The 18,581-nt window shown below is 28.0% G+C and overlaps 2 protein-coding genes across 2 annotated transcripts; both read left to right on the top strand.

Annotated features, from left to right (window-relative positions):
• The first annotated feature begins 9,564 nt into the window (after positions 1–9,564).
• LOC106764547 (ethylene-responsive transcription factor SHINE 2) lies at positions 9,565–10,509 on the top strand. The gene is made up of 2 exons (XM_014648815.2): positions 9,565–9,781; positions 9,908–10,509. Exons 1-2 carry the CDS (start codon positions 9,699–9,701, stop codon positions 10,377–10,379), a joined length of 555 nt encoding a protein of 184 aa, XP_014504301.1. The 5' UTR covers positions 9,565–9,698; the 3' UTR covers positions 10,380–10,509.
• Positions 10,510–13,191: 2,682 nt separating this feature from the next.
• Positions 13,192–17,422, top strand: LOC106763698. The gene is made up of 5 exons (XM_014647864.1): positions 13,192–13,684; positions 13,749–14,366; positions 15,359–15,538; positions 15,781–16,292; positions 16,610–17,422. The coding sequence occupies exons 1-5, from the start codon at positions 13,192–13,194 to the stop codon at positions 17,420–17,422; spliced, it is 2,616 nt and encodes an 871-aa protein (XP_014503350.1).
• The last annotated feature ends 1,159 nt before the right edge of the window (positions 17,423–18,581 follow it).

The following is an 18,581-nucleotide window of genomic DNA, read 5'->3' as shown; positions in this document are numbered from 1 at the left end:
CCTGATAAAAAGAAACACTTGTAATTATTTACATAAATATGTTTAATTAAATAATTAGTATAAATTAATTTTCATTTGTGTTTCTTTGTAATGGTAGCATTTTAACACGAAAGGAAAAAGTCTTTGTATGATTTTGTCTCACACTAAATATTATAGTTAGAGTGTGTGAAAACCCCGTTTTGTAAAAAACGACAAAAGTTATGTGTAGATTTTGTAAGCTAGAAGTCAACGACGACTCATATGAAGTTTTGGTCGAACAATTAACTGATGAAAACTCTTTCTTAACGATTTTTTCATAACAAAATATGTTTCATTATTTTATTAATTTATTTAAATTTATTTTAAAATATATTTGAAACGGACCAATCACAAATTATCACATATACATTATAAAAAAATTATTAAAAATATTTTTTTTTTCCTTAATAAACACACATAATTTATATATCAGATTTATTTTCTGAAAAATTGTGAATGTCGGCTCTTCACAAACCTATTTCTTCAACTTAATCATCACCATTGGTTATTCCTGTTGCAGATTTTAAAAATGAATTCATTCACAACTCGATGTTAACGCTCTGATATGCAAATAAAAATCCCACCTGCAACTTGTGAATTAGCTGCTAAGTATTTGTTTAGAAAATATTTATAGATATTTTAAAAATTGTTATCTTTTAAGCATTCGAAAAAATAAAAATAAAAATACTTTATATATTTTTAAAATAAAATTATTAAATATATATATATAATATAAATTAAAATTTAATTTTAATCTAATAAAGTATAATTTTATCTTAATTTTTAATTAAATTTAATTAAAATATATAAATTAATTTTTATTATTTTTTACCAGTTACGAATATCCATATTTCGTATAATATATTACCATCCATTTAGAAGTTGATACTAAAATATCAGCTATCCATTACTCGTTCGCCGATTTTTTTCCCAATCATACTAATAAATTTTGAATTAATTTATATTTATAATACAATATTATTTCTTTCAAAATGTAAAGATATAAATTATTCTTCGAAATTCAATTACAATTAATAATTAATAATTGAAGAAAATGTTAAACTAAAATTATAATTTTTAAATTTTTGTAGTGTTAATAATTTAACGACTAATTTAATGTTAATTTATATTTATATGTAAAGAGGATTATTTTTTTCGTTTTTCAATTTTACCTTTTAAATAATTCTTTTATCAATATTATATTTTAAGTGGTTGTTTGTTTTAAATTTAACTGTTTTTCCATTCACAGTTTTTTGAACTTAACAATCTTTTTAACTAAAAAATTACTTACAAAATAAATAAAAAATTATAATAATTATTTATATTTAATTTTATAATAATAATTTTATTATTTTTAATTACTATAAAATGTGTTTTCACTCTATATTTTTATATCTATATATAAAGAGATACATCTATTTGGTGTACACTTTTATTTTTTTTCTATTTCACTCTTAATAATATAATTCTTAACTTATTTGTAATGTAGGACCAATTGTATAAAATTGTTACCAATTTTACTTTATTTTTTTATTCATTTATTCAACGAAATTTTATTTTTTTAAATTTGAATTAAAGTTTTTGTTAAAATCTATATTTCTACAACTATATATAAAGGAATACTCTCTTTTGTTTAAACATTTATTATTTTTATTTTTCCTTTCTAATATAATTATTTATTATTTTTTAAATATTAATACTTATAGGTAGTTTCATAAATTGGAAAACAATGTTTTTCTACAACCTATTGGTTTAACAATTTTATTTTTCGTTAAATACTATTTAATAAGTCAAAAAATTTAATAATTTTATTTTTCATTATTAGTATTAGTAATATTATTTATGATAATATTAATATTGACAATACTATTTAATAATAAAGTAATTTAAATAATGAACGTCACATTTATTAATTCTATTTTACCCTTTCTAATATAAATGTTTATTGATTTTTTTTAAAAGATTACCTGGACAGTTTCATAGATTAGAAAACAGTTTCTCTCTATCACCTACGCTTAATAATTGGTTTAACAATTTTATATTTTTATTAAATATTATTTAATAAGTCACAAATTTTAATAATTTTATTTCATCAATATTACCTTTTAAGTGAATGTTTCTTTTAACTTTAAATGTTTCTCCATTCGTCGATTTTTTGAAGTTTAGTATTTTTTAATTTAAAAACTGCCTACAAAATAAATAAAAAACTTATAATATATAAAGAGGATTTATTATTGTGTCCATATTTGATTTTCAATTTTACTTTTTTAAGTAATTGTTTTAAATTAAAATAATTATTTTATCAATATTACGTGATTGTTTCTTTTAAAAATTTAGTTGTTTTTCCATTGATAGCTTTTTTTGAACTTAACATTTTTTAATTAAAAAATTACTTACAAAATGAATAAAGAAGATTCTTATTTTTTTTATTCACATTTGTTCTTCAATTTTACTTTTTAAATAATTCTTTTTTATGTTAAAATAATTATTATATTAATATTATTTTTTAAGTAACTCTTTCTTTTAAATTTAACTGTTTTTCCATTCATCGTTCTTTTTAAGTTAACAACTTTTAATTAAAAAATCACCTACAAAATAAATAAAAAATTATAAAAATTATTTATATTTAATTTTATAATAATAATAATAATAATAATAATAATCTTATTAGTTTTTGTTATAAAATGTGTTTTTTCTTTAATCTCTACCTATATATAAAGAGCACACCTTTTTAATGTACAGTTTTATTTTATCCTTATTAATATAATTTTTAACTTATTTGGTAAGAACATTATACAAAATTGTCATCAATTTCAATTTTATTTTCTATTTTATCCATTTATTCAAATGATTTTTAATTTTTTAAATTTGAAATAAATGTTTTACTAAAAATTAGTTATAATTTATCTGGTAATATTTTGTTGTTTATTTAGATTAAAATTTGTATTACAAACTATCTATATTTTTTAGGTTTAATCACATTGTCCTTATTCTTTTTTGGTTTAATCATTTAGAATGTCTCTATTTATGTAGAGTTTTCTAAAATAGGTATTTGTTTTTTAAAATGTCTCAATTAAGTCCTTGAATATGAAAAATTGAATCAATTAAGGGTTTGTCGTTAAATTAGATGGATGACGTTAAAATTAAGTGTGCGCGGTGACTGACGTGACAGTGGATAACAGTATATGTTGAACTAAGTTGGTTTTGTCTCATTTTAGATTTAAATTTTATTGAAATTGAAAGGCAACGTTTAAAAAAAAACCCAACATTTTAAATAAAAATGAAATTAAAAACGCAACTTTGAGAATAAATTGGGGAAAATTGAGAAATCAGAAGAGATTTAAAACCCACAAGCTCCACTACCTAATGAATGATCCATATATCCCTTATCCGATTCAGTTGCCATATAATTTTCTTTGAGAATGTCCAGCATATTTCCTGCCACCATCTCTGTTATTGGAGGAAGATCAGGGATCACCACACCTACTTGAGAAACGGGGATAGAAGGCGCACCATGTCCTCTCCATCCTTTGTAACATTTTCAGAAGCTACTGCTTGTGGTACAGACGAAATTTCAGGTTTAACAGTCGGGCGAACATGCCCTTGGGTCCCAGTAGCAGCTGGAACGTGTGAAGACTGCCCGAAGCTGGAGATACCTCCTTAAGAGTAACTCCGGAAGTCCAGCCTGAAGACCCTTAATTTTAACGCAAACTCAATTTTAACGTCGTTGACCAAATTTAACGGCAAATTTTTAATTAATTCAATTTTTCATAATCAGAAAGTTAATTGAGACATTTTAAAAAAAAAGGATTTAATTGAGAAAACCCAAATAGAAACATTCTAAATGATTAAACCTTTTTTTTACTTTTCTCAAATAGGTTTCTCAATTTTTTTTCTCAATTAAGTTTTTATTTTTTAAAAAATTGAAACAATTAAGTCTTTTTGTTACTTTTATACTAACACGTTAAAAAGGCTATCATGGGTCAACTCGTAATATTTTTGAATTTTTTATTCTTAATTTTTATTTTTTTTAAATAAAAAATTTTATATGTCAAACTAATATTGTATCACATAACAATAACAAAATTACATAGCACTACAGTGTCAAGTGTCACTATCAAATCATGTGTCATTATAATAATTTTATATATTTTTATTCTGTTTCTAGTCTTAATTTTTTTAATACTTTGCTTTGTATTGTAATTTCAAATTTAAATAATTTTTTATTAAAATTATTTATATTTTTTTGATAATATTTATGTGTGTTGCATTTTTCTTTTCACTTACTTTATTATTTTAAATCTTTTAACCTAAATTTTATAGCATTTTATGTGTTCGTAATTTTGTAACTCTAAAATCTAGTATTTCTTTTAAATAATTTTATCAACCATTTATTATTTTTTTACATTTTGTACATATAATTGTATCGTTTATAAATAAATTAATTGAATTTAAAAAATTACAATAATAAAATATTTAAAAATACGTACTCACAATCACGACAATTTCTGTGTTTACGCTAATTATTAATAAAGAGGACTTCCATTTGTAATTTTATTATCATCACCATTTTAGTGTATATAATTTATTATTAATTTTATCCTTTTCAATTTATCTCATTTAGTAGTTAATTTCTTTAGATTTTATAACTTCCTTTTAAACTCAATTAGCTACCTATAATAAGTAAAACTATCTATTATAAAATTAATTTAGTTTATAATTATTTTATGAATATTTTAAAAAAAATTAACAGTATTTTTTATTTTAATAATTATAGTAATTTTTTTTTCTTTTATAGAAGAATAGTAAATACAAAATATCATAATCACTTATAAATTAATTATTAAATATTAATTATAATTTAATTGATATTTAAAAGTAATAGTTATTTATAAGTGAGAGGTCAGTCAGTCAAAAGACATGAGAAAATCTGTCACAGACAGAAGAAAACATGAGTAGTTGTTACCTAAATTTGCATAGATTGCCACCTTTTGACCTTTTCAATCTAAACAAATCGTGTTTGGTATCCATCTTTATTACTTCTATTTTTTTTTTTTCTTTCTTATCTTGAAATTTTTATTGTTAGTTCTAATTGTCTGATTATTATGTCGTGACGTACAAGGTACACATGTTTGATTCTAGATTCGCCAATAACGTGCAGAAACTCTTAAATTTTTATTCGATATTTATGAAAAACCAAATCACTTTTAATCATTCCTAAAAGTTGTTATATATTATGAATTATATTTTTGGACAAAAAAATATTCAATTCTTTAGAGATCTTTAGTAATTCTGAAATTTTCATAAATATTTGGAGAAGTTTTGTTATATCATAGGAGACTTAAGTAATAAATCGAGAATAAATCTTTAAAGATAATGATTTTACATATTTTAAGAAATTTTTTTATATATGTAATCAAATTAAATTTAATATAATGAAATAATGAATTGGCAGTTAAATATGTGATGTCCCAATTATATAAAAAATAAATATATAAATAAGACGTCATCATGCATAATATTTGAAAACAGTTAGAGAATAATAGAGGTGTTTACAATCATCCTTAAACAGTACAAGAATTTAGAATTGGAGTATCATAGACCTCTTGTAAAAACACTAGGAATTTAAAACTTTAAAAACATGATAAAGTTCTTCAGAATAACTTGAGATCAATATAACAAGGCCTAAAGAACTAAGCTGCAACATCTCTGTTTCCTTCCAGGGCTGTCTCCAAAGTAACCTCCTCGTCATCTGCTCTCATCCAAGTAGATGATCATGAAAACACATACAACATGACACAAACACAAACAAATGCAAGGGTGAGCTAATTATATAAAAAACATACAATTAAGAGCATTTACCTACAATAGATTAATTTAAAGCAAACAAAATAAAGCATCCATCCTATCATGTTAAATATTAGACTTGACTCGTCCGGACTTCAGAATGATAGTCGAGCTATGGCGGGCCATGCACCCGTGGTGGCTTGTGATACTTAGGCTCCCCCGTCCTGGGCTCCCCCGTCCTGCCATTTACGAGGTTAGTCTGTTCCGCGCCTTAGAGCATGATGGAAGCCTCTAAGACTAAGACCTCCTGCTACTCCTCACCACATGGTTCAATCCTACATGAGAAGAAAGACCATTGGAGCGTCAGGAAGACCCCCAAGACTGAGCTCCTACTTTCATTCTAAAACACTAAGAATCTCACCAAGAGATTCCACACAGATGGAACTTGGTTTACCACATGGATCGTACGTTCATCACTTAATCATATACTTTTTGCCATAATCAACATATATATAATCTCAATGCATTCCACCTTTAATCTCAATAATAAACGTTAACTCATCAATAACATGCATTATTCACCAATCACAAGACTCAGCACAATTCTCATTATTTTCCAAACATAGTCTCAATTATATATATCAACTCATTCATCACTAATTTAATCTAAGCTAATCAATATAAAAAATCAAGCAACCCAACTAATCCACATCAACTCATAAAACACATCAATCTATACATACCTTTAAATAATATAAAAAGTATGTTATTTATATAAATATATACATATATACGTAAAACCTAACATAATATAAACGTATAGAAAGTGTAACAAACTGAAAAGTGTTACCAAATAAATAAATAACTTTTAGTAAAAAATTTAATCTAAATTTTAAAAAATAAAAATCAGTGAATAATTTGATAAGAAAAGGAATAAAATTGAAATTGGTGACACCTTTATAAAACTGTCCTTAACTTAAGTTAACAATTATATTATTAAAGATAAAATAGAGAAAGGTAAAAATATATATCATAGAGGTGTATCTCTTTATAATAGTGAAAATACATTTGTTAAGTGCGCATGTGTATCCACTTTTTTCATGATAATAAAAATAATAAAATTATTATTATAAAATTAAATATAAATATTTTTATAATTTTTATTTACTTTTGTTGGTAACTTTTTATTTAAAAAATTATAAGTTCAAAAAAACAGTGAATGGAAAAAGGGTTAAGTTTAAAAGAAACAAATCACTTTAATTATTTTAATATAAAATAATTATTTTAATTAAAAAATCATATATAAGTATAGATATATTTAGAATTTATATTTATTAAAATATTTATAATTACATTGATAGAGGTCAAAATTAACCAAAGAAATAGTTTATATTACAAAACTTTCATAAAAAGAAAAATTATGAGTAAAACATATGTGATATACATTCAACAATTTTTAAACTTGTAATTATATATATGTTTCTTGTCATTAGGACATATAACAAATTACATATAAGATAAAATTAGACACAAAAAGTATATCCTATTATGAAAATCATTTCCCACCTCTAATATTTTTCCATAAATAAATGAGTAATATACAAACCCAATTAAAATAATGGAATATTTTAGGGATTGAATTGATTGTAATGAATATGAGTGAATGTAGGTTGTTGAGGATGAAGAAAGAATTTGTCAACACATTAATTATGTATCTTTTGGATTGTTCTTTACCATAAAAACAAATACTAAAAATAGAAGCCACTCGTTGAAAATTTAAAAGTCCACTTTTTCGTCTCTTCCAACAATAAATTGAAAAGCACCACAAGCTCTATCCATGGACACCTGTGTTCTTGTGCCTTTGCAGATAAAGTAATAAAATAGTCTAAGGATGATGAATCACCTCTTGCTTAACAAAAAGTCCAAGAATCAAATCTTGTTCACAAGATTAAGAAAAAAGTAATCACACTTTTTTTTTTATCATATGTTAACGACTTTCTGATAATAAATTATGTGTCGGTATTTTATTGGTTTGTATATTTAAAATGGACTAATTATGAGTTACACATAAATAATTGTAAAAAAAATTCAAAAAAAATTGTTGAATAAACATTTATTTTTCTATATTTTGTTGAGTCAAATTGCAATTTTGAACAATTTATGATTCTTGTAATTTGGTTTTTTTTATATTTTTTTATGTTATTCTAGTTCCTAGATTTATAAAATTTGTAATTTGAATCCAATCCTTAATTTGTATATTTTATTATGTTGTTGTGTTTTAGTCTAATTAAATTGTAAATTTATCATATCTATTTAAGATATCATTTAAAGTACTTTAATAAATTAAAATGTAATGTGCATGGTCCAAATACTCCAAGAATTTATGATGAACTCAAACTTTTGGTTGATTATATGTCTCAAATCATCGAATAATCTATAGTAAGGTATTACTTAATTATCATGTTTAAGAAAAATTATATATGGTAATCATTAAAATAAGTTCAGATTATTTATTAATTTTTTATATTTGTTCTGTGAACCCTCAAATGATATGGATATATTAAAATAAATTAATATATTTTAAAACAATAAAATCAATATCATTGATATATTTTTATAAAACAACAATATTAAAAATTTATCAAAGAATTGAAATTCTCACTAACACGTTTAAACCTAGTAAAATACGTATTAAAATGTTAGATTATATAAACACATTATTCACGTATTTATTATTCTCATCTCATTAAATTTACTATAAAAATTTAAAATCTGATGTAAAATTTTAAATTTATTGTGCATAAAAGAATATAACTAGAAAAAAAAATGACCTAATAAAGTGTATTATTATATTCACAAAAAAGAAGTTAAAATTGGAAAATTTTAAATAGGAATAATAATGATTTAATAAATAAAGAATAATATTAAATTATGTAATGAATTTGTTATAGGGTCACAGTTGAAGTTGAACAGATAAAGTCAACGTACTTGCCAACATCATTAAATCTACCCACAAAATAAGCGTTGCATGCGGAACTTAAATTGAAAATATATATAGACATTTCAATAATTTAATTTAACTATTTTAAAGATTTAATACATTGATAATTAATATTTTATATATAATATAATTATTTTTTTAATGAATCAAAATATTTTGGATTTACGACAATTTTTTAATATAGTTAATATATAAATCTGTCCCAAATTTATATTTTTCTAAAAATTAATAATAAAATATATCCAACTTTTTGTGATTTTTGTCAACATTTTTGAAAGAAAAGCAATTATATTTTATTATATATATGGACATGCAATAAATACTCTTACTGTCTTAAAAAAACAAAAAAGAAAAACATTTCATTATGATTATGTTACTTTTTATATTGGTAGATTGAAAATGAAGAAAAAAATTTTACTATTATTTTCTTTTTTCTTTGGAGCACAGCTAGAGCCGTTAGAAAAGAAGGAAATTTTTTTTTTAACGATACTTTTTTAACAATTTTTTTACAATGCATACGTGTCAGCTTGTAATTGGTCTGTTTTAAATATTTTTTAAACATAGATTTAAATAGACCAATAAAATAATAACACGTATTCTGTTGTCAAAAAGTGTTGTCAAAATATCATTAAAAAAATCTTACCATGATCGCTCATTTATTTAAGTTGTTATGAAGTTAGGGACTTATCCTAACTATTTCGTAATTATTTGGGCAGACTTTCCCACCAAATCAACCGACAATCTATAAGTGTGTATTATCAGAAAGTGATTATTATCTGTGCAAGTCTTCCACATTTGTCATTATTGTATCTCCACCCTTATATTAATTTCATGCAGCATCTTAATTACCTCGTACTTAGGTTCTCTTCCTTATTTCCCACCACACAGAGCCATGGTCCAAGCAAAGAAGAAGTTCAGAGGAGTGAGGCAACGCCAATGGGGCTCATGGGTCTCAGAAATTCGTCACCCTTTGCTGTAATCACCATACTCCCTTACTTTCAACTTTAACCTCATGCAATATTATGTACTAAACCTTCTCTTTCAATATCAGGTTAATGAAAGTTTATATATGAATTAACAGAGATGGTTTTGGATGAACAGGAAGAGAAGGGTGTGGCTAGGGACATTTGAGACAGCAGAGGCTGCAGCAAGGGCATATGATCAAGCAGCAATTTTGATGAATGGTCGAAATGCCAAGACAAATTTCCCTACACCAGGAGAATTCAATGAGGCTGAAGGTGGCAGCAGTTTTTCATCTCCGAATGTTCTAGCTGAGGTTCTGAGTACAAAGCTCAAGAGGTGCTGCAGAGACCCTTCTCCATCCCTCACATGTCTCAGACTCGATGCTGACAATTCCCACATTGGAGTCTGGCAAAAGGGTGCAGGACCACACTCACATTCGAATTGGATTGTCAGGGTAGAGCTTGGAAACAAACGTCCAGAGACTCAGTCAATTCTGTCAGAAGCATCTACACAAAATGATGGTCAAGAAGACGAAGAACATAGAATTGCGATGCAGATGATTGATGAGCTTCTTAATTGGAACTATCCATGTGCTGCTTCAACTAATTAATTCACCTTAGGGTTTGAAAAAATCAAAACAAAATGGTGCTCGTATATATATAGATTATGATAATTATACAATATTTTAACACTACTACGTGTTATTATATGATTGATCCATCTTAGTCTTTATGATTATTATATTATTGATTGTAGAATAATTTTGGACCAATTAAATAATGATACGTAAATGATGTTAAAATGTTATAAAAGTATATATATATATATAGTATGTCCATTTTCTTCTATCTTTATCATATGCTTTTTCTTTGGATTGTGTAAGATGGTTATTGACAATGTCATTATAGGGCTAATATGATGTTAATGTATTGGGATACAGTAATACAATACATGTGGATAAATTATGCAGAGAATTTAATCGATCTCTGTCTATTTGATGGATACCTTTTAATATGTAAACAATTTGAGAAAAACAGGGTTAGTGAAATTTAATTTGAGGTATTACTAAATTTGGACGAGTTCAAAGAATTAATAGTAATATAAGAAAATGTTAAATAATTTTATCCATTAAAAAAAGAACTTATTTGTAAAACAGAATTCATTTATTGATATCAGAGATGGATTTTAAAATTTTAGTTAATGATAAATATTTTTGGTGGTAAGTGATAATTTTTATTATTGATAAAAGTAATTAATATTTTATAATGTTTATTATCGATTGATAAATATTTTTGTTGATAAATTTTGTTGGTAATATCTTATATATGATGATAAATAGAAAATAAATAATTATATGGAGATTGTATTTAATAAGAGCAATAATAGAAGTTATAAAAGCATAGTGTACATTGATAAGTAAAGGTGGAGAAAATTTTGTGGTGTATATTTAGCAAATGCAATAAGTGTTGAAAATGATAAATAAGAAAATGACATGATTGAAGTAGTTGGCAATCAATAAATGTCTCCTACAAAGCAGGGCAAATATTACACTCTTTCATGTCACCTCGATCACCTTACACTAGTCTCTCTCACTTCTATGCAAGTCAACTCTAACACTTTCCAAAGGATAAACTTTTTAATAAAAGAGGACAAGTTCTCTCTCCACCTCCAATTTTTTAAATAATTCATCTGGTAGTAACAAATGATTCATCTCGTAGAGGTACCTTTCTTCATTTCTCTTTTTGATTGTAATTGTTAATTGAAATGCATAATGAATTGATGGTATTGAATGATGCATAAAGAGATCGAGAAGAGGGATGATGAACTGTATTCAAATGTATTTCAAATATCTGTAAAACGTTATCCCACATTTTCTTTTTTGAGATATATTGAGTTGAACATGAGATTCATACTTCTTATACTTCTTGCTCTTTTCACAATCTAATCTAATAAAATGAAAGTCTTTTTTCAACTTTATCAGTTGTAATATCAAATTTTATAATAAATACAAAAAAAATTCAAGATTAACACTCATTTAATTAAATTATCACATGAGGGCAATATTTAATTAGGGATAAAATTATTTATATAATAACACTCAGCTACTTCGTTTATAAAATAAGAAAATTCAAACATGAAATTCAAATTTATAAATACATTAATTGAAATTGATACTTTTCCATCTTATAATATCAATGACAAGTTACAATAAACATATTTATCACTAAATATTTCTTTATTTACTAATAATAACAACATAAATTTAAAATTAAATAATAAATAAAAAAAACATCACATATTAAAAATTAGATAATACATAAAAAACATCACATTTTAAATAATTTAAATTTTAAAATTAAATAATAAATTTAAAACATAAATACATATTAAAAATTAACTAAGAAATAAAAATCAATAAAACATATTAAAAATTATATAATAAATAAAAAAATAAACATATTAAAAATTATATAATAAATTAAAAACAAAAACACATTAAAAATTAACTAATAAATAAAAAATAATAAAACATATTAAAAATTATATAATAAATAATAATAATTATTACATAAATTTAATTTTAAAAAAAATTAAAATTTTAGGAAGAAATTTATTTCGAAATACATTCCTTCCTTAACCAGTTTTCGAAAGTTAATTAAAAAAAAATACTTTAAAATACGTTTGATATTTAACTGACTTTCGAAATTCGACAAGCTTTTAATCAGCTTTTAAAAGCTGGTTTTAAGTCAAACATTTTTCAAATCTAAAAACTTTACTTACTTCGAATGTCACGACTTTAAACTTCGAACAATTAACTCTCACTAACGAGCAACACTCAATGACTACCACCACCACAACCACCACGATCAGGACCACCACCAAGACCAATGGAATGCACAATGGAAGAAATGGAGAGGGTAAGAGAAGAGAAATGAACCAATGAACATAGAGGGAAGTCAAGTGAAACGAGAGGGATGCAAAGTAATATACATATTCATTTCATATAGGCTGATAAATATTGATAATTGCTATATTCATTATCACCTACGCAAATTGTTTTATTTAATTTTAAATGATGATAATACATCTTTGTTCACCGATCGGTCTCATTAGTTTTGGCCCGTTCTGTGTTATTTCTTTTCACCGATCGGTCCCATTATTTTGACCTGTTCGGTTTTATTTCCTTGTAGCTCTATACTTCGCTCGGTCCCTTTTATCCTGGACCGCTCAGTTTTGGTTTATGGTTTTGTTGTGTTTTTCGTGTACTGTCTTTTCCTTTATATTTTTCTTCCCTTGCTTGTATCTTGAATCAATCAATGGAAAGTTTTTCCCTCTCTTTTAGCTTCCTTCTTTTTACTAAGTTGTAACTCTATGATGGTATTAGAAGAATTTTCTGTTGTTCTCTGATTTCTTTCTTCTTCATGGCTACAACCAATTCTTCTACCTCCATTCAAGATAATACACCTTCGTATCTTTACCTTCACCTCAATGAGAACCCTGCCATATCCCTTGTCTCACCCGTTTTAAATACCACAAATTATCATTCATGGAGCAGATCCTTCATCGCGGCTCTTTCTGCAAAAGACAAGGTAGAATTCGTTCTTGGATCAACTATTCAACCCTCCAAGATTGATGCTTCCTTTCCTGCTTGGTTCCGTTGCAATAGTATGGTTGTTTCATGGCTTCTCCATTCGGTCTCTCCTTCAATTCGAGAGAGCATTATATGGATGGATATTGCTATCGACATTTGGATTTATCTGAAAAACCACTTTGCCCAAGGTGATCTTGCAAGAATTTCCACTCTACAGATGGAAGCCACCACTCTATCGCAAGGTGAGCTCTCTGTTACTGATTTTTTCACAAAGCTCTGGGTTCTTTGGGATGAGCTCGACTGCTTCCGTCCTGACCCTGTTTGTACTTGCAAACCAAAATGCTTTTTGCACCGTCTCTGCTATTCTTTCCCAACGTAAACATGAAGATCGTGCCATGCAACTTCTACGAGGTTTGAACGATCATTATACCAATATCCAATCTCATACTCTTCTTCTTGATCCTATACCTCCCATTTCCAAAAATTTTTCCCTTGTTATTCAACAAGAATGTCAACTGATGACTCACCATATCACTGCTTCTGTTACATCTACCTCTCTTTCTAGTCCCCCTCCTGCAACTGCTCCTACCTCTGTTACTTGCACTTATTGCAATAGAGTTGGCCACCAAGAAAATTCTTGTTTCAAAAAACATGGTTTCCCCAACCAAGAATACAGGACTGTAAAATCCACTAATAACAATTCTCGCAAGATCTGCACTTATTGCCACAAAAACGGTCACACCATAGATGTTTGTTTCAAGAAACACGGTTATCCCCTAGGACACAAGTTTTCCAACAAACCTAGTCAAATTCATAATGCCATTACGCCAACTGATACTGATACTCAGATGAAAAGCTTGGATCAAGAACGTTCTTCTCTTGAAACCATTCAACTTACTCCTCAACAATATCAAATTCTTGTTGCGTTGTTTAAACAACCTACGTCCAACACTTCCAATGTGCACATCAACCAAGTTGGAATCGTTTCTACCAACACTTCTCCAGGTAATATTGTTTCAATTTTTCAAATGCATTCTAGCAATATCTGACTTCTTGACTCCGGTGCCACTAATCACGTTTATATCTCTTTAAAATTCTTTACTTCTTATCAAAAGATTAACCTCATTCCTATAAGTTTACCTAGTGGTAAAATCATACATGCTCATTACAAGGGAACAGTTCAATTCAATACTAAACTTTCTCTTTCTAATGTGCTATATGTCCCTGATTTTTCATTCAACCTTATCTCTGTTTCTCAACTTATAGCTAACCACAATTGTCAACTAATTATTTCTCCCTCTGGCTGCATTGTGTAGGAAATACACAATCAAGAGAAGATTGGTTTAATTAGACACCATAATGGTTTATATCTCTTTGATCCTTCTACTTGTAAAATTGACACTAACTATAGTCCTGGTACTGTTTTGTTCAGCATCTAAATTTATGGCATGCTCGTCTTGGACATCTATCACATGCTCGGTTACAGCTTTTGCAAAACAAACATGTTTACATAAAAACTGATGAAACTCATAGTTCTTGTGATGCGTGCCATCGGGCCAAACAAAAGAAACTACCTTACACTGCTAGGACTTCTACATCACTATCTTCTTTTGAACTATTGCATATTGATATATGAGGTCCTACTACTGTTTCCATGAATGGTTTTAAATACTTGCTAACCATTGTTAACGATTACTCTCATTATACTTGGATTATACCTATGCTGGATAAATCTTCTATAAAAACTCAGATACTCAATTTCCTATGTTATATAGAAAATCAATTCAATAAAAAAGTTAAAACTATCTGCACTGACAATGATGTTGAATTCATTATGCATGACATCTTTTCAAGTAAAGGCATTATTCATCAAACAACTTGTGTGGAAACTCCTGAACAGAACAGAGTGGTTGAACGTAAACATCAACACATCTTAAATATCACTCGTGCTTTGCTTTTCCACTCACATCTACCTCTTGCTTTCTGGTGTTATGCAGCGCAACATGCTGTTTTCTTGATAAATCAAATGCCTACACTTGTTCTACAAAACGATACACCTCACGAACGACTACATGGATCTCCTTGTGACCTCTCGGTGTTACGCATTTTTGGCTGTCTTTGCTATGCTAACACCATTATTTCCCACCGAAAGAAGTTTGATGACCGTGTTATTCCTGGTATTTTCTTAGGCTTTAAAAAGCACACAAAAGGTTACCTCTTCTTAAACCTCAAAAATCACAAGGTTGAAATATCTCGTAATGTTGTTTTTCATGAAAATATTTCCCATATCATAATACTACTAAAACTGACGACTCTTTATCTCTACCTCTGCCAAATCACTACACAAATGATTATGATGATCTATAACTGCTTGGTTTTCCACATATTGCCATTTTACCACCTAGTGCTTGCACTAAAGACACTTTTGTTCGATATCCCATTAGCAATTACCTTCACTACAATCGTCTTTCTCCTACTTTCAAGCATACAATATTATCTATTTCATCTAATGTTGAACCAACCTGTTACTCTGCTGCTTCAAAACAACCTCAATGGGTCAAAGCCATGCATGCCGAGCTTGATGCACTGCAGGCTAATAACACTTGGGAAATTACCACTCTGCCTCCGAACAAAACCGCCATTGGCTGTCGTTGGATTTACAAAATCAAATATAATTCTGATGGATCTATCAAACGATATAAAGCGCGACTTGTTGCCAAAGGATATAACCAGATTGAAGGACTGGAATTTTTAGATACCTTTGCACCTGTCGCTAAACTCACTACTGTACGACTTCTTCTTGCCATAGCTGCTTCTCAGTGTTGGCCACTCAAACAATTGGATGTTAATAATACTTTCTTACATGGTGATCTTCATGAAGATGTTTATATGAAACTTCCTCCTGGTCTTACCACCGCTAATAAAAATCAGGTTTGTAAACTCCAACGTTCTTTATATGGTCTTAAACAGGCTGGCCGTCAATGGTATGCTAAATTACATCATTTTTTAATCTTAAATAATTATAACTGTTCACTCTCTGACAACTCTCTTTTTCTGAAACATGACGGCAACCACACTACGACATTACTTATCTATGTTGATGATATCCTCATAATTGGCAACGATAATGGAGAAATTCAACACATTACTGACCTCCTCCATTCTACTTTCCGCATAAAGAACCTTGGTAGTCTGACTTACTTCCTCGATCTGGAGGTTACCCGCAACTCTAAAGGCATACATGTTAGCTAAGAAAGTATGTCTTGGATCTCCTTGCTGAAACCGGTCTGCTCGATAGCTCGCCCGTTCCTACTCCCATGGTTCCAAAACAATCTTCTACTAATACCGCTCGGTCTCTTGATGATGATGATGTTGCCTCCTATCGTCGTCTCATTGGAAAACTCATATATTTAACCACAACTCGTCCTGACATCACATTTGCCGTCAACCACCTCAGTCAGTTCATGTCTACACCTACGACTGCTCATCAACAAGCTACTAATCGTATCCTCCGATACCTCAAAGGTACCCCTGGTGCTGGTATCCATTTTCCTAGTAACTCTACTATTCAACTCAAAGCCTTTTGTGACTCTGATTGGGCCACCTGTCCTGATACTCGTCGATTGGTCACTGGGTTCACTGTATACCTCGGCAACTCTCTCATCTCATGGCGCTCCAAGAAACAACCGATTGTCTCCCGTAGTTCTTCTAAGGCTGAATATCATTCGCTAGCCAGCATAGTGTGTGAACTACAATGGCTTACATATCTGCTTCATGATTTCCACGTTGCCCACACGTCTCCTGCTCTCATCTACTGTGATAACCAATCTTCCATACAAATTGCCTCTAATCAAGTTTTCCATGAACGTACTAAGCACATTGACATTGACTGCCACATTATCCGAGAAAAAGTTCACGCTGGTCTGATGAAGCTTCTTCCCATCTCCACCACTATGCAAATAGCCGACATTTTAACAAAACTGTTACCTCCTCCTACCTTTCAACTTCTTCGTTCCACGCTCGGTCTCCAAAATATTTACACCCAACTTGAGGGGGGCTGATAACACATCTTTGTTCATTGATCGATCTCATTAGTTTTGGCCCGTTCGGGGTTATTTCTTTTCACCAATCCGTCCCATTATTTTGACCCGTTCGGTTTTATTTCCTTGTAGCTCTGTACTTCGCTCGGTTCCTTTTATCCTGGACCGCTCAGTTTTGGTTTATGGTTTTGCTGTGTTTTTCGTGTACTGTCTTTTCCTTTATATATTTCTTCCCTTGCTTGTATCTCGAATCAATCAATGGAAAGTTTTTCCCTCTCTTTTAGCTTCCTTCTTTTTACTGAGTTATAACTCTATGAAATGAAAGGACACATTTGTTAGTTTGGAGGTGCATGAAGAACTTTAGAAAATATAAGAAGTAGCACTAAAAAATAGCAGAGAATAGGGATGGAAAACAAAAATCTCTACAAGTATGTATTTACACTAAAATCTTTAATGTATATTAAATGATATTTTTATTGAGTATCTTTGTAATGCATAAGTATTTAATTATTTATTTATCGATGATGAAAAAGAAAGAAAAACAATGAAAATGATAAATAAATTTGTTTTTATTAATATTATTTGAATTATTTTTTTAAGGAGAAATTTTTTTATTGATTAGTATGAATAACATTTAATTTTTAAATTATTTAATTGAGTATGAAAATAATAATTATCTACATATTTATCTTTTTCTTGTTTTTATATTAGTTTAAACTCACGTATGATTCTCATATTTGGGGTCAATCTCAAGTGGATTCTCTTTTTTTCGGTCTCAATTGGATCCATAAACTTATAAAATTGAGTCAATTAAGTCCTCTTCGTTAAGTTTTCACTAACGTTGTCTAACTGTGATGACGTGTTTATCTTGATGTGTATGGTTTGATTATGTGAAATTTTTATTTAAATTTTAATAAAAATATTTTAAATTTGTACCTCAAAGAAAGCAGCAGACACAACACGACCACGATTCGTCATCCTTTATGCCATGAATAACAAAATCTCCAATCTTCTAAACCGGAAAATCCTCTTCTTGTACTTCTCCTTCGCCATTTCTCAGAGAAAATTCATTAGAGATAGGGGAGGAAAATTCCATAAACCTTAGCAATCAACAAAAATTGAAACAATCTCAATCTCAATTTGGTCAAGCGAAATGGATAACTACAAGGTTCTAGGCTTG

Source organism: Vigna radiata, chromosome 6 (genome assembly GCF_000741045.1).
Source record: "Vigna radiata var. radiata cultivar VC1973A chromosome 6, Vradiata_ver6, whole genome shotgun sequence".
NCBI classification, from domain to species: Eukaryota; Viridiplantae; Streptophyta; class Magnoliopsida; order Fabales; family Fabaceae; genus Vigna; species Vigna radiata.
This window is presented reverse-complemented; position numbering and strand designations above follow the sequence as displayed.